Consider the following 26480-nt stretch of genomic DNA (forward strand, 5'->3'; position numbering starts at 1 on the left):
GAGCATGCCCCGAATTATACATCTCTTCCCTCTCTTATTCCCACTCTTATGTTTAACAGGGATCACATTTCAGTTAATTTTCAACACTTAAGAATAACTGTGTGATAATTACAGAATTAAACCAGTCATATTAAGTAGAATAGACAAAAAAAAAATACTATGAGGGATAATGTATTAAGTTGTCCATTAGCAGTCAGGGCTATGCTGATCAAGTCACCATTTCTCATAGTGTCCATTTCACTTCAACAGGTTTCCTTTTTGGTGTTCAGTCAGTTGTCACCGATCAGGGAGAACATATGGTATTTGTCCCTTTGGGACTGGCTTACTTCACTCAGCATGATGTGTTCCAGATTCCTCCATTTTGTTGCAAATGATAATAAAGGGGAGAGTGATCCAACATGGGAAGTGAGATACTCAGCAGACTCATAGAATGGCGGATGTCCTAAATAGCACTCTGGCCTCAGAATCAGCCCTAAAGGCACTCGGATCTGGCTGAAAAGCCCATGAGAGTATTTCAGGCATGGAAAGCCAAGACACTCTGGCAAAAAGATCTCTGTGAGTGAGATCCCAGTGGAAAGAACAGGTCTTCAAAGAGGGAGGTGCCTTTCTCTGAAGGGAGGAGAGAACCTCCACTTTGACTATGACCTTGTCTAAACAAGATAAGAGTCGGAGAACTCAAGGGGCTTCCATAGCCTTGGAAACTCATGACTGGTGCATAGGGAGATTACTGATGCCATAAACAGGAGTGTCAATTTGTAAAGTCAACAACAGGAGTCACTGTGCACTTACTCCTCATGTAGGATCTCTGTCCTTAATGTGCTGTACACTGAGGCTTAATGCTATAATGAGTACTCAAACAGTATATTTCACTTTGTGTTTCTATGTGGGTGCAAACGATTGAAATCTTTACTTAATGTACACTAAACTGATCTTCTGTAAAAACAAAAAAAAAAAAAAAAAGAAAAAAGAAATTATCAATTCCCAACTTGACTCTCACTGGGATTAAACATGACAATAGGTCTGATCTGATTTCATCATCATTTAAAAAAAATCATCTATTATTTTTCACTTTATGTTTCTGTGTGGGAGCAAACTGTTGAAATCCTTACTTAAGGTATACTAAGCTGATCTTCTGTATATTAAGAAAATCGAAAATGAATCTTGATGTGAATGGAAGGGGAGAGGGAGTGGGAAAGGGGAGGGTTGTGGGTGGGAGGGACGGTATGGGGGGGGAGCCATTGTAACCCATGAGTCATACTTTGGAAATTTATATTCATTAAATAAAAGATAAAAAAAAATTAAAACAAAGACACATCTTCAGAATCTTTGCTTTAATTAAACAAAGACGCATTTTCAGGAAAATGTATGCATTTTCAGAAAAATTTACGCATTTGCTAACAAGGCCATGAGTGAGTTGATGTCTACATAGCCTATTCTCTTTGGTGTCTCTGTTCCAGCTGTACCGAGTTACCTCAATTTTTTTTTGACAGGCAGAGTGGACAGTGAGAGAAAGAGACAGAGAGAAAGGTCTTCTTTTGCCGTTGGTTCACCCCACAATGGCCGCTGTGGCCAGCGCACCGCACTGATCCGAAGCCAGGAGCCAGGTGCCTCTCCTGGTCTCCCATGTGAGTGCAGGGCCCAAGGACTTGGGCCATCCTCCACTGCACTCCTGGGCCACAGCAGAGGGCTGGACTGGAAGAGGAGCAACCGGGAGAGAATCCGGTGCCCAGACCGGGACTAGAACCCGGTGTGCCGGTGCTGCAGGCAGAGGATTAGCCTAGTGAGCCGCGGCGCCGGCCTATGCTTTTTTTTGATCAGCTTTTCTACATTGTTTTGCACCTCAGTAAAACGTCACAGTTATACTCTGAAAAATAACACGCTTCATTTTGTGCCGCTATAATACAGAGCATACCACACTTTTGCTTGATAACATTCATGAGCACCTTAAGTGGTTTACTTTATTCCATATTATTTTATAGGCACAGTTATATTTAAATTCAAAACTATTATAGTACACAACATCCTGCTCAATAGTACCTGACAACCACTTAAGTAGTTGCTGGTGAAACAAGAAAGAAAGGAAGAATGAAATAAATAGAAGGGAAGGGGAAAGACACTATTTTTGTTCTTGAAGAAATAAAAAATAGATATATATTACAAAGTTTTAATCTGTAAAAAGCTGCAAATTCATTGTCAAGCACATACATTCTCAAACTACCTATATTTGAAATTTAGCTCTACTACATTATGTGGGAAAGTTGCATCATTTTTTCAAGATTTTTTTTTTTTTATTTGAAAGGCAGAATGAGAGAGAGTCAGTCAGTCAGTCTTCCATCATCTCGTTCACTCCTCAAATGGTGGCAAGGACATGTACTGGGCCTGGCCAAAGCCAGGAGCTTCCTCCAGGTTCCCCAGTTTGGTCCAGAGGCCCAAGCACCTGGGCCATTTTCTGCTGCTCTCCCAGGCACATCAGCAGGGAGCAGGATTGGAAGTAGACCAGCCAGGACTCAAACTGTCACCCATATGGGATGCTGACATCTTAGGTGGTGGCTTAACCCATTATGCCACAATGCTGGCCCCATGTCACATTACTTTTCAAGTTCTATTTTCTTCTCTAGTAAAATGGAAATAATAATACTAGTTCCCTGATATACTTTTGATGAAACTCAATGGTGAAAACATAAGCACTTGTCACAGTACCTGGTATTAGCTACAAATACAAACTTGCATGAGTGCTCATTTACCTGCGGATCAAAAAGAAAATAAGGCCGTCCATTCTTTAACTGAAGTGCGAAATACTCCTCCTGATTGCCAGGTGATGCTGCAAAGACAATCAAACCTTCAGGCACCCTTGTTCGAAAGCTGGCCTTGATGCCTGGGGAGACAAATGCAATCAGCAACTCAGTGCTGGGGTTTTGTTGATTCTTTCTGATAAATGTACATTTACTTTCATTATTATTTATGACACAGTGAGTGCAGTCAGGAAAGTATGCAAAGCAATGTACTGGGCTGGCCCCAGTCATTTGATTTTAAATATATCCCATTTTAAATGCCAACCGTTACTTGTAAACTTAAATCTTCACACCTGCTAATCAATATATCATGAAGTTTAAATTTATACAAAACTCATCAACCTAAAAAGATACATTGTCAACCCCAAACTGGATACTCTGAGTATCAACGTAAAAACATTATAAGAGGGTCATGAAAATAAATTTTTTATAGAGTGAAAGAAACATAGGGTGTTTTGTTGAAAATACTTAAGAAGTTTAAAGAATCAGTCCAGTGACAGATGCTTAAATTGGAAAGTGCTGCCATGAAGTGTCTTGGAAGAGATAGTTTCTTGAAACACTATCCTGTAACCAAATGGTCGACAGCCTTCTGAAATTGAGGGTCTCCACTGACTTTTCTCTGCACAGGACACGTATTGCCGTTTTCTCATAGAAATGTCCAGTCCAGGAATCTGGGGCAACGTGGCAGTCCCATAAAGTCCTCCGCACTACCACAAGGCCCGACTTCCATTGTACCCAGTACCCCAGTTACTCAATACATACCATGGAACTCTTCCAATGTGGAAGAGTTTTCTTAATACATTGAAATGGAAAAAGATATCATGTAGGAGAAGACGGAAAACAAGGTTGTGCTTAGTCATCACTCAGTGTCCACAGTGGGTAGATTCCTGGACACCTTGCAGATGCAAAGATGCTCAAGTTCCTTCTATAAAAGGCTTCAATATTTGCTTATAACCTACACGTCTCCTCCTTCCACTTTAAGTCATCTCTAGATTACTTACAAGACCTAATGAAATGTAAATATTAAATAATAGTTGTTACACTGCATTGTCTATGTGAGTTCAATAAAGATGCAACCATCATAGGCCTAACTTCATAGTATATGCCAGATAACTAAACATATTTTTTATCCATGTCTATGGAATCTGCAAATGCAGGACCCACAGATAGAGAGAGCCAGCTACACATTTAGAGTGAAGTTTATTTAATATCAGCAAAGGCAAGCTCAGAATATGGGCTTCAGAATATCCACAAAGGCAACTCAAGTTTGTTCTGGCCTTCGTAGCTTCAGTATCACCAGTTTACACTCTTGGATACTTGCAACACATTTGTTCCTGCCATTTGATGTCTTATGGCCACTTAAGCTCATTTTTTTTTATCTGGTTGGATGCTGTGTTCCTGCTGTGACACTTAGTACCTTGCCCTTTCTGGCCCCTCTTCTCCATGGAGTAAGATTGTTTGCCCCAACTAATTAAAGCTACTGGCTTTAATTCTCTCATGTCTCCTAATATGTAGATTGAAAAACCTGAGTCACCCATGTGAAATATATCCTATAGGTAAGTAAGAGAAAGACATTAAAAATCAAGTAGAAGACAGAAATGAGATACTCAGATTCAGGATTAAGGCACCAAAACTAACGGTGGAGCATGTGGGAGATTCAGATAATTTAGCTACAGAGAAACAAGGGAAGAGATCACTGTGCTTTTGAGGAATAAGATAATAAGGATTTTAATTAAGGACAAACAAGTAACCACATCGACTGAAGAGTGGGGGCTCTGTCCATATCAGAAAAGACTAATTAAGACGTGTTGATATGAGATGATGATGTGGAGCAATCTTTTCACCAGTTATAGAGGGAAAGGCAGCAATATTAGCAGAAACAGAACTGTGAGAATAGGAAGAAGATAAAGTTCAGTTTTAGGCATGTTGTGTTCATGTTAATGATTAGAAGCCTATCACCTGGAAACAAGAAATTAAGTCTCAGAAGATGGAGATAGAAGAGTAAATTGTTTATCACCTACCAAGAACTCAGTCACAGAGATAAACATAGAAAAAGAACCTTTGGGGAAAGTGCCACGTTTAAGGAAAAAAAAATTATAGACAAAAGTAAATTTAGAACAGCAAAGACAATATTGTAACATGGAAGGCTAAACAGAAGAAAAAATTAAGAAAGCAATGTTAGTTAACTGTGTCAACACTTCCTATAAATCCAGAATAATTAGAATGGAAGTAAAGTCAATGGAGCTGGAAATGGCCATCTTTATCCAAAGGATACTGGACTGAGGGAATGCACCATAAGGGTGTAGATGTAAAATACTCAGATAAATTTGACATAGAAAGAAATGGCAGACACAGAAATCCCATTTTACTGCCTTCATTTTTTGATCTTATATTTGGTATCATATACTATACTTGAAATGATTGCTTTAGAATTATCTGTGATTACTTTAACATTTACTGTATATGGATGAAATGGTCATTTTTCCATTCCATTATTGTTTATATTCATTGTCTATCTTCCCACTAAACCAGAGGTTTTTTTGTTTGTTTTGTTTTTTACTTGTTAAACTTCTTATTTGGTAAAGCATTAAGCCTTTATACTGTAATATAAATTTTAATGATGTTATCTCAAAAACTAAAAAAAGAAAGAAAGGTGTAAGGAAAGTGAGACAGAGAGAGGGTGAGGAAGGGAAGAAAGGAGAGAGGAAGGGAATATCATTAAATTCTTAGAATTGTATGTATGAACTACATTGAATATGCTAAAAACTAATTAAATTAAAATAAAAACCCCAAATATTAAGCAGCTCCAGGTTATTGCACAAAAGTAGCTATATTTTGGGACATGAATGCAATAAATCTTTCTACGAGGGTGTTCAGAGGTATCTATGCAGCAGCAGAGAGGAGAGTGAAAGCTAGGATTTGAGTAAAGAAGGTAAAATAATTGCTCAATTACAAATGTACAATTGTACAAGTAATTATACAATTACTTGTCTGTAACTCAAGAGAAATCAGATGAATGAAAATGAGTGACAATGGACTACTGGAATATTATATCAAGTCACAATTGGGAATGCTTTAATATGCTCTCCAAAGAGTATGAAACTGTGTATTTTTTAAAAATACATTGAGTTTTTCAGTTTTATACTTATATAACAGATTCACTTTCAGTGCAATGTAAATACAATTCTTTTCATAGATCAAGGATAGTTTCTTGTTGAAAAGGGAAAATTCAATATAAAGTGCAGTTGGACTTGTGTATGGTAGACCCCCTCCCCCCAGCATTTTAGAATAACCCAATCATGTCAGTTTTCTCTTTATATTAGCAAAAAAATAATAATTTTTTGAGTGGACTATATGAGAAAATTAAAAATGCATATGTTTACAAAAAAGTTCTTGAAAATTATTGCTATAGACATAGATAAATCCTATCTTTTGAGCCAAATGCTTAAAACTTAACATCAATATTATTGTACTAAATTCATAAATGGATACAAATGTATAATTGTTCAAAGTCTTTAACACTCTATTTTCCTGTAAAAATGTTATATATTTCTAAATCCTCTAATCTATTGATTGAGGCTCAGCCATGGCGTTGATCACAGAAGATTTTAAATGCAGTTGTGTATCTATGCTTAAGGCCCCATCTTCCCCTGTCCTCAGAAATATGTTTCACCTTGTCAGCTGGAGCCAAGCAGTACCAGAACATTTTCTGGTTTACATGTTTGCAAGGGGTTGGGCATTTGACCTAACTGGTAGAACACTCAAATCCCACAGTGGAGTGCCTGAGCCTGATAACCGATTCCAGCTCCTGACTCCAGCTTCCTGAAAATGCAGACCTGGAGACACAGTAGTGATGGGTGTAAGTCATTGTGTTTCTGCAACCCACATGGGAGATCTGGATTGGGCTTCTGGCTCCTGGCTCTGGCCCAATTCTGCCATTGAGTATATCTGGGGTATGAACCAGCAGATGGGAGCTCTCTGCTTATCTCTCACTCATACAAATAATAAATAATCAAATGTGTGTGCTACAATGGGCAGAAAAATGAGAAATGTATGCATTACATTTGCTAAATTTAGATTTCACAATAAACAAGATGGAAGGAAAACTCAAAGTTCAACTTTTTTTTCTAGTGTTATAGAAATAATTGAGCATTTTTTGTATCTTAATATTTATTCATTCATTCAAGAAATATTTAAGGAAAACAATTTGTTCAGCTGCTGTTCTAGGTTATTGGCATACATAGATGTGTTAAATAGACATGCATGGCCTAAGATTCTAAAAATCTTAAGATCCAAGTGCTACATGGAAATATCTTTCATGTAAGTATCTGTAACTAAAATTTAATCACTAAAATAGTATACTTACAGACCCATTAAATAAGTAGAGTTCTTAAGCAATAAAGATAAAGCTTAATATAATGGGAAAAGGTAATAAAACTGTAATTGAATTAGTGACTTTTGTGTAACAAAATAGAAGAAAAAAAGTTGAAAAGGCAGCTAACAGAGAGAGGAAATATAACAATCTGATAAAAAGATATACAGCCCCCCCAAATAAAACATGAAGAAGAAACACAACATCATGTCCTTAGACAAATACAAAATGTCATAATACTAAAGATCCACCAGAATAGCTAAAATGAAATAACAAATACAAATTGAAGACAAATGGACATACACACACACACAAAGGGATGTTAAAAGTTCATAGAAAATGAAATCAAAATCTAAATTTATTTTGGTGTAAAAAAATTTCCAAATCTATTTATAATTTTTTGGTAAGGTTAATTTTCCAGAAACTTTTTGAAGACCTCTTATAAGTGTGTGTATATATGTGTATATATATATATATGTATATGTATATATATAATATATAAATACAGGGGCCGGTGCTGTGGCGTAGTGGGTAAAGCCGCTGCCTGCAGTGCCAGCATCTGCAGTGCCGGCATCCCGTATAGATGCCAGTTCGAGTCCCGGCTGCTCCTCTTCCGATCCAGCTCTCTTCTATGGCCTGGGAAAGCAGTGGAAGATGGCCCAAGTCCTTGGGCCCCCGCACCCATGTGGGAGACTCGGAGGAAGCTCCTGGCTCCTGGCTTCGAATAGACACAGCTCTGGCCATTGTGGCCATCTGAGGAGTGATCTGGCGGATGAAAGATCTCTCTCTCTCTCTGCCTCTCTTCTCTCTGTGTAACTCTGACTTTTAAATAAATAAATCTTTAAATATATATATAAATACAAAAAAACATATTTAATATGAAAATAAGTATTGACTAAAATATAAAATTCATATAGTGCAAATCATGTATTTCTAAAACTATATCTACACATATAAACACACATATGTAGTGCTCATTAGCTACTAGTTAGAGTATGAATTGGTGCAACCACTTTGAGAAAGCTATTTTGCAGTATTTATGGTTATCTTCATAAATTCCAAGTATGAACATATCTTTAATCCAGTTGTTTTCCTCCTAGATATATATATATATATATGTTGCTGTGGATTCATTCTGAGAGGAGGAGTGCAGTAGGGGCAAGAGGCACGGAGTCACCACACAGACACTGGGAGTCGGATGAAAGTGGGCCAGAGGTGAGCAGCCCGAAGACTCATTTATTTCAATTGGTACAGCAGCTTATATAGCCAAGGCAGCCAATCCAGTCAAGGGGTGGTTTATGACCTAACCAATCACAGCCTGTTGCCAGGCAGGCTCCATTGCCAGGTGGATTCCAAAGCCATTCCTGAGTAACTATTGCTCGCTTGCCAGTAGTCATCTTGGCATGGCTTTCTCATTCTACCACATATATACACCTCCAAAAAGATAGGAACAAAAGGTTAGGTACAATTAGGTTTATAATAACCCATTTCATTATGCCATCACACTGAAACACAAATGGCCATAACTATAAAAAGCAATGAGAGGGACACAAACTATAGCCATATTCAATTACTTGTATGATTCTCAAACATAATACAGGGTAAAAGAGGGTAGGCACAAGGAAATATATACTCTATGACCCCATTTATAAAAAGTTCAGACACAGAAAAAAAGATCAGTCTATGAATTTAGAAATCAGTACATGTATAATCCTACCAAGACTTTAGAAAATGCACAAGACAGGGCTTTTGGAGATGCAATGTGTTCCACTGAATAATTTGGTTGCTAGTTAATGCTGAGCTGTTTGTGAAATCAATCAACTTATAAACTGATGACTTTTGCACTTCTGCACAAATGTTACCATAAGAACAAAAATAATCATTATAAAACCCTATAGAACTACAGATGCCGAAAGTGAAGATCCTCCATAGACCTACCTATAACCCTCAGAGAAAGTGCTGCAGCCATTTGGCATATATTGCAACCCCCCAACCCCCCCACACACACATGTGTACTCACATTGGTATGTAGGCTGGTATTCATTTTCTCTTTGCTGAAATTGGACTAAATCACATAACTATTCCACAGAGTGTTTTTGTTTCATATAGCAAATATCTTTCTACCTCACTTCACATAGATATGAATTTTCTTATAAACTAAATGCATTTACTATAGTGAATTTTATTATTGCATTGTTGTATTGGAAAAATATTTAATTAGTTTCTCTTAACAGGAATATTGCCACAAAATTTTCTTCATGCATAGGTTTTGGCTGTAAGATATGTCAATAAGACCAAAGGTTTCAACATTTCATAGACATTGTCATATCACCTTTCAAAAACTAAGAACTGGGCAGACACTTGGCTGAGCAGTTAAGAGCCTGACTGGAACACATCCACCCCATATCAGAGTGTTTGGTATGAGTCCCAGCTCTGCTCCTGACTCAGCTTGCCACTAATGCACACCATAGGAAGCAGGAGGTGATGGTTCAAGCAGTTGGATTCCTGCTACCCATGTTGGTGATCCAGACTGACTTTCTGGTCCCTGAATAGGTCCTGATCAACCTCCAGCTGTTTCAGCTGTCTGGAGAATGAACCAGTGGATGAGAGCTTTTTCTCTCTTTCCCTCTTCTTATCTTTCAAATAAAATCAATAAGTAATTTTTAGAATTACTAATTTATATGCTTTTCCACAGTATGAATGTTTATTTCCCTATTGACCCAAAATGAACATTCCATAATCTGATTTTCCAAAAATGAGAATTTAGTGTCACTTTTTATATTATTACTAATAGTAAAATTTACTTTTTGTATTATTGCTAGTGGTAAAATTTCCATATATATGTTAGCCATTAGCACTTATTTTTCTGAAAATTGTGCATGCATATCATTTGCCCAATTTCAAAATATCTATTTTTCTACTTCCATATGATTTCTAGAAGTTCTTCATATGTAGTGCAGCATCATATGTTGCAAAGAATCATTTTTTTTTCTCCTGGATAATTGTTATTACCTCCCCTGTTTGTTCTTTTTCCAACCCTGATCCATCTCTTTCCCTTAACCCCCCATGTTATCATCTATTCTAAAAATAGACTAATTCCCCCCAAGGACAAGTCTCAGCAATCCTCGCCTCTTCTTGATACCTGCCAAAGGCTTCCTGTTTTACCCCAGGTAAAAACCTAAGTCTCCACAACAATCTACGAGGCTCTCAAGACCCGGGTTCCCACTATGCCGCCTCTTCCTTTTCCCATTCTAGCTACCTCTGAGCCTTTGTAACTGCATGCCCTCTAGCTGAAATATCTTTCTCACATCTCTGCATGGTTTGCTACCTCTCCTTAATTAGTCTTTTCTCAAATTCCACTTCATATCAGCACAATTAACAGTTATAACCATATTTCCCTTTCTCCAAAGCATCACTATCTCCAGCAGGTGCTACAGTTGTATCATTCATTTAACTTACTCCACAACTCTACCCCGTAGAATGTCAGCTTGGAAGAGTGCCTGATCCGTTCTAAGCCCTCTTAATTGTGGAATAATTAGATGCTGATCCTTTGTCTAGAGATGTTTCAAATATTAATGTGAAGAAAGAATGTAGATCTATCATGAATAATTATATATTGATCACATATTGAAATGTTAATAATTTAGACATACTGGTTATTTAAACTTAAAAATGTATCTTCTAGTTTCTTCTATGCCTTTTAACCTTTTGTTGTTTTTCATTGTCCTATACAATAAAACAAAAGAGTTAAAATATTAACATGGTTTTTTTCATTTATTCTAGAACTTGTTTGTGAATTAGAAAGGACTTTCCCAATCACAAAAATCATAAAAAGGAGTATCCAATATTTTCTTCTAGCATATTCATGACCTTTGTTTCTAACATTTAAAAGCTTAGCACTCCATAGTATCATGATGACAACCTATTGCGAATATTGCCCCATTCCTATAAAGATTCACTAGAAGGAGACCAAATAAAACCACCCATAAAAACCCAAGCCTCCAGTCACTTGGAGAGAGAAGATACTGAAATCTTCAAAACATGAAGTGGAGACTAAACACTAGAAACCAGTGGAGCCAGTACCAGAGTTCACACTGGAGTCCAGTGTGAGGTGGAGAAATGGATAGAAAAGAAAAGGGGAGGCAAGGACCTGACTGAGGCAGAAATCAGGTAAAACTCACCCCGTGAATGTCAGTCCCTCTCACAGTGAGAAGATACTGAGAACAAGTTTACAACCTGCCCAGTCAAAATGCTGGCAAGTGGACTATTCAACAAAGGAGTGTGAAGGGGCACAGGAATAGCAAGGGCACTCTGTGGAAGGCACAGCTTGGGGTTGGAGTGGGAGGCACTTTAAGGGGTTATACCTATTAGAGTCTAAGAAAAAGGCAAAAGGAAATTAAGAAATTGAAGCAGAAAGAAGAGAGGTAAAAATCAGAAAACACACAGCTCCTCCTACCCCTGCTACCCAGAAGGCCCCACAACTAGAAGACCCTGTCTTTCCAGGAAATAAAAGATTGTATGTCTCTCCTGAACTAAAGCCTAGAAAGAAGCCCAAAACCTTCATCCTGGCTGACATACCCTATTGCAGAGCCAAGAAAATGCAAAACATTTCAAAGTGAATGAAATTGTCATGTGATATCCATAAAAAAATACTACAGCAAGAAAAAGAAAATAAAAATGGAAACATTTTAGCTAGCAACTCTGCTCTCTAAAGTCCAAACAGGGAGAACACTGGATTATAACTCCCCAGCATGAAGAAGTTACTAAAAATCATCTATTGGGGGCGCCATGGCTCACTTGGTTAGTCCTCCACCTGTGGTGCCAGCATCCCATGTGGGCACCGGGTTCTGGTCCCTGTTGCTCCCCTCCCAGTCCAGCTCTCTGCTGTGGCCTGGGAGGGCAATGGAGGATGGCTCAAGTGCTTGGGCCCTGCACCTGCATGGGAGACCAGGAAGAAACACCTGGCTCCTGGCTTCAGATCGGTGTAGTGCTGGCCATAGTGGCCATTTGGGGAGTGAACCAAAGAGCCAAAGAGGGAAGACCTTTCTCTCTCTCACTGTCTATAACTCTACCTGTCAAATGAAAAAAAAAAAAAAAAGCATCTGTGGGGCCCAGTGTTGGGGCAGCAGAAGCCATCACTTGGGAAACCAGCATCCCTTGTGGGAGCACCAGTTGGCTCCTCTACTTTCTATCTAGTTCCCTGCTAAGGCACCTGAGAAGGCAGTGGATAATGGCTCAAGCACTTGGGCCCTTATCACCCACATGGGAGACCAGAATGGAGTTCCTCACTCCTGGATTCGCTGTAACTCAGTCTGGATATTCCAGCCATTTAGAGTGAACTAGACAATCTCAATCTCTCCCTCATCCCCACTTCCCCCTCTCAGATGCTTTGCCTTTCACGTAAATGATATTTTTTAAAAAAGCAGCTATAGGTATTTTGAAAATCTATTTTTTTTCTTTTTCTTTTTTTTTTTTTTTTGACAGGCAGAGTGGACAGTGAGAGAGAGAGACAGAGAGAGAGAAAGGTCTTCCTTTGCCGTTGGTTCACCCTCCAATGGCCGCCGCGGCCGGCGTGCTGCGGCTGGCGCACCACGCTGATCTGAAGGCAGGAACCAGGTGCTTATCCTGGTCTCCCATGGGGTGCAGGGCCCAAGCATTTGGGCCATCCTCCACTGCACTCCCGGGCTACAGCAGAGAGCTGGCCTGGAAGAGGGGCAACCGGGACAGAATCCGGTGCCCCGACCGGGACTAGAACCCGGTGTGCTGGCACCGCAAGGCGGAGGATTAGCCTATTGAGCCACGGCACTGGCCAGTATTTGGAAAATCTAGAAATCCACAGATGTTTATAGGCAGCAAAAAAAAAAAAAAAAAGTGAATCACATACAAGAGAGAGAAGTCCACAGAAGTTCTGATGACCAAGCTGGAGGGTGAAGGATAAATTATGATTTACAGTTGGACAATGAAGTGAAAGGCGTTATAGGGCACCGAGTGACATACATAGATGAACATTCATGGAACAAAGAAATAAAAGTTGGAGAGAAGGCACCTTCCCCAAAGTCGCCCTAGTCCAACTACCAGCAGACTTTCTCGCTTGTTGATTTTTCAAACTACAAGCTTCTGTAGTCAGCCAAGTTCCCTCTCTAAATCTTAGAGGGAAGTATCAAACCAAAGTGTTGAGAGGAGGATGAAAGGCATCAGAATCTAGTGTTATCACTAAACTCTCCTTCAGGTACATTAACAGAATCCACTGATCTTTCCGCTAAAGATATGACAGACAACACACCTTTCAAATCCCGCTAGAAACCATATGAAATAAATAAGTACAGCCTGAGGTAAGAGTTACTTATCCCTGATCCAAAGCATGTTCTTTGACTCATATTCTACACAAAACTCCAAAGTTATAACCAGAAAGATATGGCAGTTATTTTAAAAAAATCTATTATAGATAGATCAACTTTATTAGGTGATAAGATTTAATTGTTCAAAGAATACAAATGACCACTTAAAGCACCATGAAAAACACACCAATGCCAGAGTTGAGATATATTTTCCAGGAAATTAATGGGGATCCATAGAATGTAGTTTCTATGTGTAAGCTCCTGAAATTTAAAAGAAGATCGTCATATAAATATATTGTTTCCTATTACCTAAATATAATGTTTTCTGATTCTTTGACTCATAAAAACTTTGCTATCACTCTGGCCCCAGAATCAGCCCTTAAGGCATGCAGATCCAGCTGAAAAGCCCATGAGAGTATTTCAGGCATAGAAAGCCAAGACACTGTGTGAAAAAAAAACAAAATGACCTAAATGAAAGATCTCCGCGAGTGAGATCCCAGTGGAAAGAATGGGCCATCAAAGAAGGAGGTACCTTTCTCCAAAAGGAGGAGAGAACTTCTACTTTGACTATGACCTTGTCTAAATATGATCAGAGTCGGGGAACTCAAAAGGCTTCCATAGCTGTGGCAACTCATGACAAGAGCCTAGGGTGATTACTGATGCCATAGATAAGAGTGTCAATTTGTTAAGTCAACAACAGGAGTCACTGTGCACTTACTTATTCCTCATGTAGGATCTCTGTTCTTAATGTGCTGTACATTGTGATTTAATGCTGTAACTAGTACTCAAACACTATTTTTTACTTTGTGTTTCTGTGTGGGTGCAAACTGTTGAAATCTTTACTTAATATATGCTAAACTGATCTTCTATATATAAAGAGAATTGAAAATGAATCTTGATGTGAATGGAAGGGGAGAGGGAGTGGGAAAGGGGAGGGTTGCGGGTGGGAGGGAGAGAGAGAATCTTCTATTCACTAATTTCACTTCTCAAAATGTCTGTAGTAGTTGGGCCTGGACCAGGATGGAGTCAGGAGTCAGGAACTCCATCAGGCTCTCCCTTGTCGGGGACAGGGATCCAAGTACTTGAATCATCCCCTTTACCTTTCAGGGTGCACATTAGCAGGAAGTTGGATCAGAAGTGGAGTGGGAACTAGTAGCAGGCACTCCAATATGGGATGCATTCATCCCAAGCAGTGGCTTAAACATCTATACTAAATGTTCACCCTGTGTTTTTAAATGAAGATGTTTACCCCAGCCTTTTAGAAAAAGGGTTTCCAAGTCAAGAATTTTTAATATTTTTTCCTGTTCACTTCTTGTATTATTATACCTAGTACTATATTCTATTTGTAATTTATTTTTCATATAAAGACAGATAAGTTTATATCCTAAGTTTTCACCTAAATGTTTAAAAATTTATTATGGAACACATTGTCTGAGGCAAGAACTTTATTTACTTCTGCATTTCCATATCTTGAACATTGGCCAGTACATAACAGAGACCCAAAAGTTCTTGGTGAATACATATTTGGATTTTCATCTTCAGCATATTAAAATACATTCTCCTGGGGGCTGGCATAGTAGGTTAAGCTGCCACCTGCAATTCTGGCATTGCATATGGATGCCAGTTCAAGTGCTGGTTGCTCTACTTCACTTCCAGCTCCCTGCTAATGAGCCTAAGAAAATAGTGGAAAATGGCCTGAGTGTTTGGGGCCCTGCACCCATGCAGGAGACCTAGATGAAGCACCTGGCTCCTGGCTTAGGCCTAGTCCAGTTCTAGCTATTGGAGGCATTTGGAGAGTGAACCAATAGATGAAAGATCTCTCTCTCTGTAACTTTGCCTTTCAGATAAATAAAGAAATATAAATCCTTAAAATACTTTCCTGGGTCAATCTCTTTGCTTTTTACTTTGTTCCATTGGTATTTACAGCAGAATACCATGATATTATTATTTCATAGTATTTCTTACATTTAACAATTTACTCAATCTTTTTTGATTTAAGCTGCTTCTCCATTATTTCACTTTTATCTTAATATTAATTATATTTCCAATTTCTCTTTGCCTTAAATAGGTCCTAAGTGTATCTTATTAAATTTCACTGGTATTACATTTAATTGCCATTTGAATCAGATTTGTTAATGCTAAGTTATACAAAAGATATGCACTTTGTGCATTTATTTATAAATAATCATTGTACTATATTTTTATTATTTATAATAGGCTTTGGTGTTCATTTTTTGCTATAAACTTGTTTTCTGGAAAAAACTGATATTTGCCTATTCCTTTTCAATAATTTTATCCTGTTTCTGTCTTTAAACATGAGCTATATTTTGCATAATCATAATAAAAAAACAGTACAGATGATAGGCGTTATATTTTTGTCCCTGATGGAGTATCAGTTGGTATCATTATTAAACCATTAACAAACATGTTGATTGTTTTAGTCAATTATTATTTATTGTCCTGGGTATCTACGCTTTTAGCCCATTTTTCATACATTTTTATTCTTTCAGGATATATTTTGAGAATTGCTATTCTGTGACAGTTAAGCAAAGTAAAGAAAAGTATAACAATTTTCAATTTTCTAGGAAATTTGAGACTAAACCATGGAAAAAGAGAAATCAGGGATGTTTTCCAAAATAATTATTTTGAGTGAGTGATAAACCATGGAGAAGATATCCCAGTAAAGAGAACCACCAATGTAAACATTTCATCAAGAGCATCCACCAAACGGAATGCTGTAAAATGCCACCAAGAGTCCTCAAAGAACAGCTCAGATAGGCTTCTCTTCTGGAGAGCTTTAGCTTGAACTACACATGTAGGACTACAGGCCTGTACAGGCCCAAAATTGTTAGTAGGGAGACCTGCATAAAGTTCCTGGCTCCTGGCGTGACAGGACCCAGCACTGGCTGTTGCAGTCATTTGGGGAGTTAACCAGTAGATGAAAGATCTGTCTTCTCTGCCGCTCTCCTTATAAATAAACAAACAGATAAATATTTTTTAAAAGTTTTGTAATCCATATATATGAAGTGTCTTCAAAAAAATCACATAAAATGTGTGTTATGAAAAAACTGTGCATGGATTTCAGCTTTGCTTTTTTGTACCAAAATAAACAAAGCTGTTTTTGAAAGGCAGAGTTAGAGAGAGAGAGAGAGAGAGAGAGAGAGATTGATTGATTGATTGATTCTATCTTCTGGTTCACTCCCCAAATGCCAGGAGCCCAAATCCAGTCTAAATTTCCTACATGGCTGTCAGACAATCAAATACTTGAGCTATCACCTTCTGCCTCTCAGTGTATACCTTAGCGAGAAGCTTGAACTGGACGCCAAGGCACTCCGATATGGGATGCAGGCATCCCAAGTGGCATCTTCAACCACAGTATCAAATGCCTACTCCTAAACTCAGCATTTGATTCCACGTTTGCATGAGCATTTTAAAATACAATCATATTTTTCTATCTGTATCTATATGTATGTATTATAAGAGATCTATCTCTAAGAATCCTTGTATATCTCTTTCCCTTTCTATCCCTTTCCAAATTAATTCTCTAAATTGCCTATGCCCAAGATACTTACATAACCATTACTACAAAATCAAGATTTCACAAAACTCAAGTATATTATAAAGAAGGTATTATTACTCAGAATGCTTCCATCAACATCCATTAGTAGTAAGTCTTCATCACTCCTTTTATAGGAATTCCATACTAAATTCCATACTAAATTCCAGTTTAGCAGCTATATTTCATCTATTACATGAATACACTACACTTTGAGACCATTTTAGAAATATTTTTGTCTCAAAGTCGTGATATTCTAAAATGTGAGTGGAATGCCATTTAATTTTGTCTTAATATAACTGTACTATATATAAAATATATATAAAATATTTTGCTTATTTTATAGAGCAAAAATTAAAAAATTCTTCATGCATTTTGGTTTCCTGAACTAATATCTCTTACCTTGTTATCTTATAAAATGGCTAATACTTTAGAAGCAACACTAGCAAGTAAATCATTTAAGTTTAAAGAACAATGTTAGTTACGAAATTTGTTTATATTATGGGATGTTTGTCACAATTTACTGTTTCTATCAGATTTTTAAAAAATAAGCTCTAATATATGTATAAAACACATCAGCTTTACTCTTACATATTATACCTTAAGGGAAAATCTAGGTTCATGTATATACTTGTATAAATACACACACATATACATACATCTTATATACAGTTGCACATTTACATTATATCTCATAAAAATAAATTTATACTTATTCATATTAAATAAATGGGATTTCAGAAACATTTGAAATATACTAAAGTTGGCAGATATTTGGCTTATTAGTTAAGATACCTGTTAAGATATCGGCATCCATTATCAAAGTAGCTGGGTTCAATTCTTGGCTCTGGCTGCTGACTCCAGCTCTTGTTAATGTGCACCATAAGAGGCAAAGGTGATGGCTCAAGTAATTGAGTTCCTGCCACTCCTGTAGGAGACCCAGATTGAATTCCTGGCTCACAGCATCTTACTGACCTAGTCCCAGCCATTGCTGGTGTTTGGTAAATAAAGCAGTGGATGGGAGCTCATTTGTATGCTCTCTCTCCTCCCCCCAACTCAAAAAAATATAAAAAACAATATATATTAAAATATATTGTATTTCATTTTATGAAATAAGTCTTGCAGCATTAGTACAATTGCTGAGTGTCCTTGATCTTGGAATGATTTCAGTAGCTTCTGTGTGAAGCCTAACGGTCCAATGGTCAAAAAACAGCCTACTTGGGGAGTTTTATGCCAAAGCCCTCTCTGGTAATAACCTCAGCGTATCCCAAGAAATTGAACCCATATCACACTATTTGTGATTTCTTTCAAGCAATCTAGGGCTACAAAAATTTAAGAAAACAGTTATTCCTGCTCTGCTTAAAAATAACATGCCATTATTGAATTCACAATATTTATCTCAACTTTCCAATATATTATTACAGTCATGTCAGGGTTTTATACAGAAGAATCCTACCTTCATGTAGAACGGGATACAAAAAACAGACACAGGTAAAATTTCAATATTGCAACAAACAAACAAAAATAAAAAACAAGCAAAACACCAAGAGGTAGGAGCTTCCTGGGGATCAACATCTGATCCTGTACTGAATGTCAAGTGTAGCAGCATAGTCTTGTCATATTCCCTCTCATCTAAATAAAGGCTGGTTGAAGAGAGATGTCTCTGAGGGTTTATGGAATCTGATTTAGCCTAACCGTGAAAATGACAAAGCCCAGGCCATTCTGACACCATCCCACCCCACTTTACCTTTCTTGCCGGAAGTGGGGCTACACATCTGTTGCCTGCCTATAACTTCCTTATGTTCGGCAGATTGGGGAATGATCAAATGTTTTACTAAAATGGTATTTCAGGAGACCTTCTGGAGAGAAAGGATATTTAAATAAAATGAACTAGTCTTCCCTTTACATACCACAGAATACCTAAGCCAAAAGTGTGGTCAGACAGCAATGCTTATCTCCAAACATGTATTTTGAAATATCAAGATTCAGGGGGCTGGCACTGTGGCATAGCGGGTTAACGCCCTGGCCTGAAGTGCCTGCATTCCATATGGGTGCCGGTTCTGATCCCGGATGCTCCTCTTCTGATCCAGCCCTCTGCTATGCCCTGGGAAAGCAGAAGAAGATGGCCCAAGTACTTGGGCCTCTGCACCCACGTGGGAGACCTGGAAGAAACTCATGGCTCCTGCCTTTGGATCAACGCAGCTCTGGCCATTGCAGCCATCTGGGGAGTGAACCACCTGATGGAAGACCTCTCTCTATCTGCCTCTCCTCTCTTTGTGTAACTCTTTCAAGTAAATAAATAAATCTTTAAAAAACAAAAAAGAAAATATCAAGCTTTCAATAAGTACATATTGAATGAATGAAACAATAAAATCTTACCACTGTTTTAGTAGCCTTAAGGCTTGTATATAATCCTTTTTATTGTTAAAAAGTGAATTGTTATATGTAACTGAGTACACTGAACTACAACTTAATTCTATTTTATTTAGTTCACACTAATATGGGAATTAAGAATAGTTAAATTTGCTGATTAATAAATTCTTGATACTTTAATCATTATGACATTAAAATATTGGTAAATTCAGTTCAAGAAAAACAAGTAAAACTTTTAAAAATCAGAAAAATTCGCCTTTTAGCAGACAAACCTATTTATACTTTTAAAAAATGTTTTAGTTTATATAATTGTATTTTCTCTCAATTTAAACCACTTTTGCATAAGGAATTGGAAAGGGAGGATGGTTAGGATGTGAGAAAGGTTATCATGTACCTGTGAGAAGCCCCACGTGAGCACCCATGGCCCTCAATCTGCTAAATGAAAGGCAACAGCCTAGCCCTCAGCCTCACCTCTACTGTGGGAGATTGAGAGGGTTAAAACCACATCAACATGAATGTATCCCAAAACTCTGCTGGACCTATGTACTGCCCTTTGCCATTACTACTGCCTATCACCATCACTTGCTGTGGTACCACCCTTTGCTTTTGGACACACTGGTTCATGCTTTCAACAGCCCTTTAAGAACCTCAACACAGACCCTTGGATTACATCTACAGAAAAAAAGGACATTTTCCCACATGTATTAAAGCCTTGTCTGTATTTAACATCGGGATAAAACAAAATGTCTCATTTCTGAACCAGTGATTAGAAACACTGTTAACAGTGACATGAGTCTAGGATGCCACAAGTCTTTACAGCTTCTTAGAAAAAAGGACTGGCTCTCATGCTGGAAATCTGTTTCATCACTATAAGAAATGAAGAAAAGATAAAGATATTGTGTGGAAAATAGATTCTGTTCCATTTCATTTATTAGGATGATTTTACATGAACTATTCAAAGAAAGCATATTTATAAGACGAAGCTCTCCAAAACTCCACCACTAAATAGTCCAGTAATCACTAAGTAGCCATTTATTCAATTTGGTAATGGTCTGATTAAATAGTTCTCTGGTACACTAAAAACCATAGAGGTGAAATAAAACATTAGAAGCAAATGATTTTACCCAATGGTGCATTTTCTCTGTTTCTAGGTGCTCCCTTTAAAAAATAAGTCAAAAGCTGATATATTTCTGAATTTAGTTGATGAGCTCTGCATCAGTTGGATAATCTAATATAAGGAATATATATATAAAGACTAGTTTTCCAAAGCAGTAGGAGTTTTAAATATGTTGCTGTAAATTTCTACTGTGATTGAATTACACTGATATGAATTTTGGTAAATAAAGTAATTCTACAGAAATATGGACAAGATGCCCAGTTAAACAAAACTGAGTACTTGTGCCATTTCAGTGCATTCAAAGAGGCTCTTCTCACTACAATCTTCTCGGAGTCAATTAGGAAATTTGTTGGTCCCACAGATACAGTCCTGATACTAACCACTAACAGTGTCATCTGTTGGGGGCAGGGCTTGTTGATAAGCTGTTTTCAGTGGTGCTGTTTTGTTCACAACTATTGAAATCCTTAGGTTGGAAACAGCTTCCTTCCTCCAAAACAGTTCATTCCAGACTCAGATACCATGACGGATTTATGTTTCTTCCTCAAGACCAAACCAAGAGGCTGGCGCCATGGCTCACTTGGTTAATCCTCTGCCTCCAGTGCCGGCATCCCATATGGGTGCCAGGTTCTAGTCCTGGTTGCTCATCTTCCAGTCCAGCTCTCTGCTGTGGCCTGGGAGGACAGTGGAGGATGGCCAAGTGCTTGGGTCCCTGCACCAGCATGGGAGACTGGGAAGAAGCACCTGATCCTGGCTTCGGGTTGGGACAGCGCCATCCCTAGCGGCCATTTGGGGGGTAAACCAATGGATGGAAGACCTTTCTCTCTGTCTCTCTCTCTGTCTATAACTCTATCTGTCAAATAAATTAAAAAAAATTTTTAAAAAAAGGCCAAATCAAGAACCAGGTATTTAATGTATATTTAAGCTATTTTTGTTGAAAAAATTAAAAACATTTTTCTAATATAGATTTAGAACAAGACAAGCACAAGAAAACTGATTGGCATATTTTTTGTCTTACAAGATTACACAATCTAGAAATGAAAATTTTGTTTCAGATAATAGAAATGATTCAAAATTTGACTGCAAGGTTAAGAAATGTCATTTAAAATTTAGGATAGCCAGTAAAGCACATTATATTCAATGGAAGGGAAAGGGGATTTTAATACAAATATCCAAGAGGGACGAAAAGACAGAAACATTTTTATAGTTTTAGTTCCTAAACCATTTTTAAATATTTTATTATTTAACATATAATATTTGATAATTTTGTTAAAATACATTGGTTTGCTGGTCGTATCTGGTAAAGTATACAAACATTTCCTTTAAAATGAACAGAGTGAAAAGAGGCAATAATTTTAACTTTCACAGATTTTGGAACAGATCCTTTTATTATTTGGTATAGCTAATTAAGTTTATTAGTTTAAGAAAAAACTATGTATTATATTGGTCAAAAGATTAGTATAACTTAAATATGATTATAATGTAAGACTAATAATGTTATGCCAACATTGCTAAAAATTTAACTAGGTTAAACAGGATGAGTGAACTTATATTTATAAATGATAAATGTGTAAATAAAGGACTAAATACAAAAATAGAGAATATCTTATGCACTAAATTTTAAAGCAACATGAACAAGGAAACCACCTGGACTTAAATTTTTTTTTTCTATTTTAAAATAACCAATTTGATACCTGTTTTCATTTCATTTTACTTTTTTTGCCACCCTATTATACTCACCACTGGTAAAACAAACAGGACATTTTAGCTTTAATCTTCTTACTACATAACCCAAATAACTTCAGTCATGTTTGCATTAATGCTGCATTAATCATGTTGTTGCGTATTAATGAGTTTTCAGGCTATGCTAATTACTGTCATAGATTCTGCAGCAGCCCATTAAATATACAAATTACAGAATTAAAGAGCCAGAGCTCTTCATGATTAATCTCTAAATGGGGAAAAACTAATGATGTCTGTACAAAGTTTCTCTCTACTTTTGGCTGACTGAGCCCAATGAACAATCAATTAGACTATTTGAGGAATAAGAAACTCACATATTACAAAATTTTATATAGGTGCTTCATTACAACAGTGTACATTGCTTTATACTTCATAAAAAAATTCTAAAGTCTTTGTGTGCCTACCACCCTAGATTTTGGTCCCACTGTCCAATATTCAACATAGTTTAGAATAAGGGACATTTGTACTGAATTTATTCCAATGAGATTGAATGTACCAAAAGGGCATGATGAAAAAGCATTTTCATCGAAAAGGACTTGCCACAGAGGAGATCTGCAATACAAAAATCTTAATGAACATGCAGTGTTGTCACAAGAACAAAGCCACAATGCCTTGTTACCTATATGAAGTCTGCATCATAGTGTGGAGTAGAACTGTGTAGTTTAGCAGCTCAGATCTTGAGTGAAAAATGTACTCAAATTATATGTTTTTACATGGTGGGCAGGTGGTATGAACACTAACTACAAGCCTAAGAAGAAAAAATATAATTCTTAAGCATAGGAGCAGGTCATGGTAATATGCTGAGACTCAAAATGCATCAAGTATAAAACGGATGGGTAGAAGCTAAAGAATGAGGGCTTAGGGATAGGAGTGGCCTAGAAAGATGTGGGCTGAAAGAAAAGCAAAGCAACAGGTGAAGCTTGAACAGCCAGACTGATTGGTACAAGAGATGTGTTCAGTAGAAATGAAGAGTTCAAGATGAGAACGGAGATGGACTTCAGTCTCAGAGAACACCCTGGCAAGAGCCTTGTAGCAATGCAGGTTCCAGGGTACTGGGCTGGTTTCCAGGAACATAAAGGGAATCATTTATCAAAGAGAAATAAAAATGGGAGTGAGGGGTCTTGGGTTAGGGAAGGTGTAAGACCCTTTGTCAATATACAGAGCCGAGGCCAGACTCTTTAGCCAGACTGAATTTCTGAGACTCAACTTATGTGTGTGAATCTCCCCCAGGAATTCAGCACTGGCCTGAGGGAACAGAGTAGGCAGGGCCCAAGAGTGGAGGTTAAGTATCACTCAGGAAAGAGAAGAACGATAGAGCAGAAATCAGAATTTTTCAACCTACTGCTATACAATTAAATTATAGAAAATTTATTCCTAGCGAGGTAAAACTCTTACTAAATTTTAAAAAAATCAAAGGCTCAAAAAGAAAGCAAACTCATATGACAATAAACAGCCTGACTTTTGAAAGAACCATCTTCTCTTTGGCAAATAGCCCAGTTGCACAGTTTTCTTGAGCACAGGAATTCAACAACTATTGAATGACATACAGAACAATACAAGCAGAATAGGTCAGGAGTAAGTCATTAAGTCCTGTAAAAGAGAGCTAAGCAATTTAAGTATCTGTTGGTCAAGCTCATTAGCCATTGGGTGAATTTTGTTCACGACATATGTCCAGGTAAACTGATAAGTCTTTTTCTCCAAACATTTCTAAGAGCTGTTGCAATTGCTATACCTGAAGGAAATAAGGCAATTTTCAGCCCCATAAATAATCAATTATGTATTCATTGAGGTATTTTCATTGTTTCTATTTTCAAAGATGTATTTCTCACATGCTTTCCTTTTTTCCCTACTATTGGGAGTCTTTAAAACAGGAAGAGCTACCATATTTCCCACATCATTTGTTTTTAGATCAGCTGTTACTGTGCCATGCACAGATTGGAGATTCACTCAATGTAGGTTACTTAGAAACCGAAGTGCAAAATTATTATAATGAATAACATTCAGACTTAGGAACTTGAGTGAGTGTACTTCAAAAAGTTCAAGAAAAATGGAATGAAAATGCTTATTTTGGTGCAAAAAATCAAACTCCATTAATAGCTTTTTCATAATATGCACTTTCCATGAACTTGTGAAGACTCTTCATTTCACATACATACACACAGACAAGAGCTAGAGCTTGGGTAACCAACCCAAATGTAAGTTAAGCACCTAAGAAAGGTACTTTTTCTGCTGTAAAGGCATGGCTTGTACAAAATAGAAATTGGCCTTATTTTTTTTCTTAAAGAGAAGCAGTACAGTGACCCCATAAACTTATGCTCATCTCCTCTGTTAAATGACTGCACAGCTATAAACCAGGCTTGACTAAGTTCTATAAAGAAGACCTTCTCAATATTCTAGATTTCCTTGCCTACACAAAGGTAAAACATCAATCAGAGGTGTTCTATGTATCTTTTAGGCTGAATTGCTGATGTTCTGGATGGTAATTTAAATGGAAACCTTTTGTCGTTTTAGCAGCAATTGTATAAACACAATGTTGCCCAGGCAGAGAGTAATTAAATTGATAGAGGAAAGAAATATGACTTGAACTGGATAAAATACAAATACATCAAAATTAAAGTCAGTGTAATGAGCTGAAACACTGCAAATTTAGACAACAGCACATTAGCCAAAGCACAGAAACTCCTCTCAGGCAGTATCAAAACCGACAGGAAACACAAGAAGTTGGAAATCCTGCAGCAAGCAAGGAAGTATATTGATTAGGTAACACATATACTGAACAGAATAACTTAAAAAACAAAAAGCTAATGAATAGGCTCAAGAAATACAATAGGCCAAAGTAGAAATACAACAAAAAGAAGAATGGGTGGGAGCAACACCTCCAGACAGAAATACAAGAGAAAGCAAAGACTCAGGGAGAAAAAAAAGAGCAATTTGTCAGAAACTCAGCCAGAAATGCAAGCCATGGCAGAAACATAAGATCAAGATAAGAATATATTCAACCTTACACAAAGTTTTAACTCAGAACAACAAACTCAGCAACAAATCTGCCAAATGCTAATGATTCAAACAAGGAAGCAATAATTGAAAATAAGAAATATACCACATCTCACCCATAATGTTCCCCATGCCATTTCCCCTAATTATTGTTGACATGGTGACCTTCTCCTGAAGGGACACACCAAAACCTCAGTGTAATTAAGGGCTACTGTGCAGGGAAGGGTTTTCCCCATTTCTACTATAGATGGGAACATCTCATTATCTGGCATCTTCAGGTGACAAAGCATTGTGCATATGTGCATTTGTAGTTATTGCAAGCTGATACTTTTCAAAACAAAGCTATTTTAACAATTGTCATAAAATTTTATCAAATGCATCACGCATTTCCTTATTTTCTAGAGTATGATGAATCTATTCCAATGCTTCTACCATTCATTATACCCACATATAACCCACAATGCCTACACTGTCTTAAGTGAACTTATGCTTTCAGGTGATCTGGAGTCTTACTGTCAGAATGGCTCTATCCACGAAAGAATCAGTATGTCTAGGTCCTGGGTTCCTGTATCTCTTTGCTATCATTAACTCAGCCCTGTTTAAAGAACGATCAAATCCCCCAAAGATTCTGTTACCTAGAAAGATCATTAAACGTCATTGATGCCTCCAGCAACATTGCATCTCCTTCTATCAGCAAAGTCCCTATCAGCTCCGTTCCACTCCCCCTCATTGTTGTAAGCTGTTAACTTACCATTACTAGAAAGAAAGAAAATACAATTTTCTCTAAGGTAAAAGAAATTAGGGTGCGCACATAGAGAAAACTAGGGAAATGCTATAGAGCAAAATGAATGAAGAACTATGAACCAGGTAGTGTGTATGTTGTAATAGGTAAGTTTTCAATATTCATCTTGATTATACACTGGGCTTCTTTGTCAATAGCACATTTTAAAACCATATTCCAAATAGTTTGAGTTACAGTAAAAGTAGTCCCTGGATAAGCACATTATTTTCTGCTGAGTTATTTTTCCAGTGGTTCCATCTCTTCTCTTTATCCATGAGAAACCAAATTTCTGAATAAAGAGATGTGTGGGAAAAATCACATAGGCTGGATTTCCTGACTACCAATACAGTCTCTGTCCCTTCTTTAAAGACATCACTACATATTTTTTACTCTCGATTGCCTGATCTAGGGAATGAT

The 26480-nt window shown here is 37.3% G+C and overlaps 1 protein-coding gene across 1 annotated transcript in view; it reads right to left on the reverse strand.

Moving 5' to 3' along the window:
* Positions 1-26480, reverse strand: part of USH2A (usherin) — an 870853-nt gene that overhangs the window by 481861 nt on the left and 362512 nt on the right. The window contains exon 23 of the mRNA XM_089312189.1: positions 2745-2875. Within this exon, the coding sequence (XP_089168315.1) occupies positions 2745-2875 (131 nt within the window). The remainder of the gene's footprint in view (positions 1-2744; positions 2876-26480) is intronic.

The sequence above is a fragment of the Oryctolagus cuniculus genome, chromosome 13, assembly GCF_051225735.1.
Source record: "Oryctolagus cuniculus isolate XC-2025 breed Fujian yellow rabbit chromosome 13, ASM5122573v1, whole genome shotgun sequence".
Lineage (NCBI taxonomy): Eukaryota > Metazoa > Chordata > Mammalia > Lagomorpha > Leporidae > Oryctolagus > Oryctolagus cuniculus.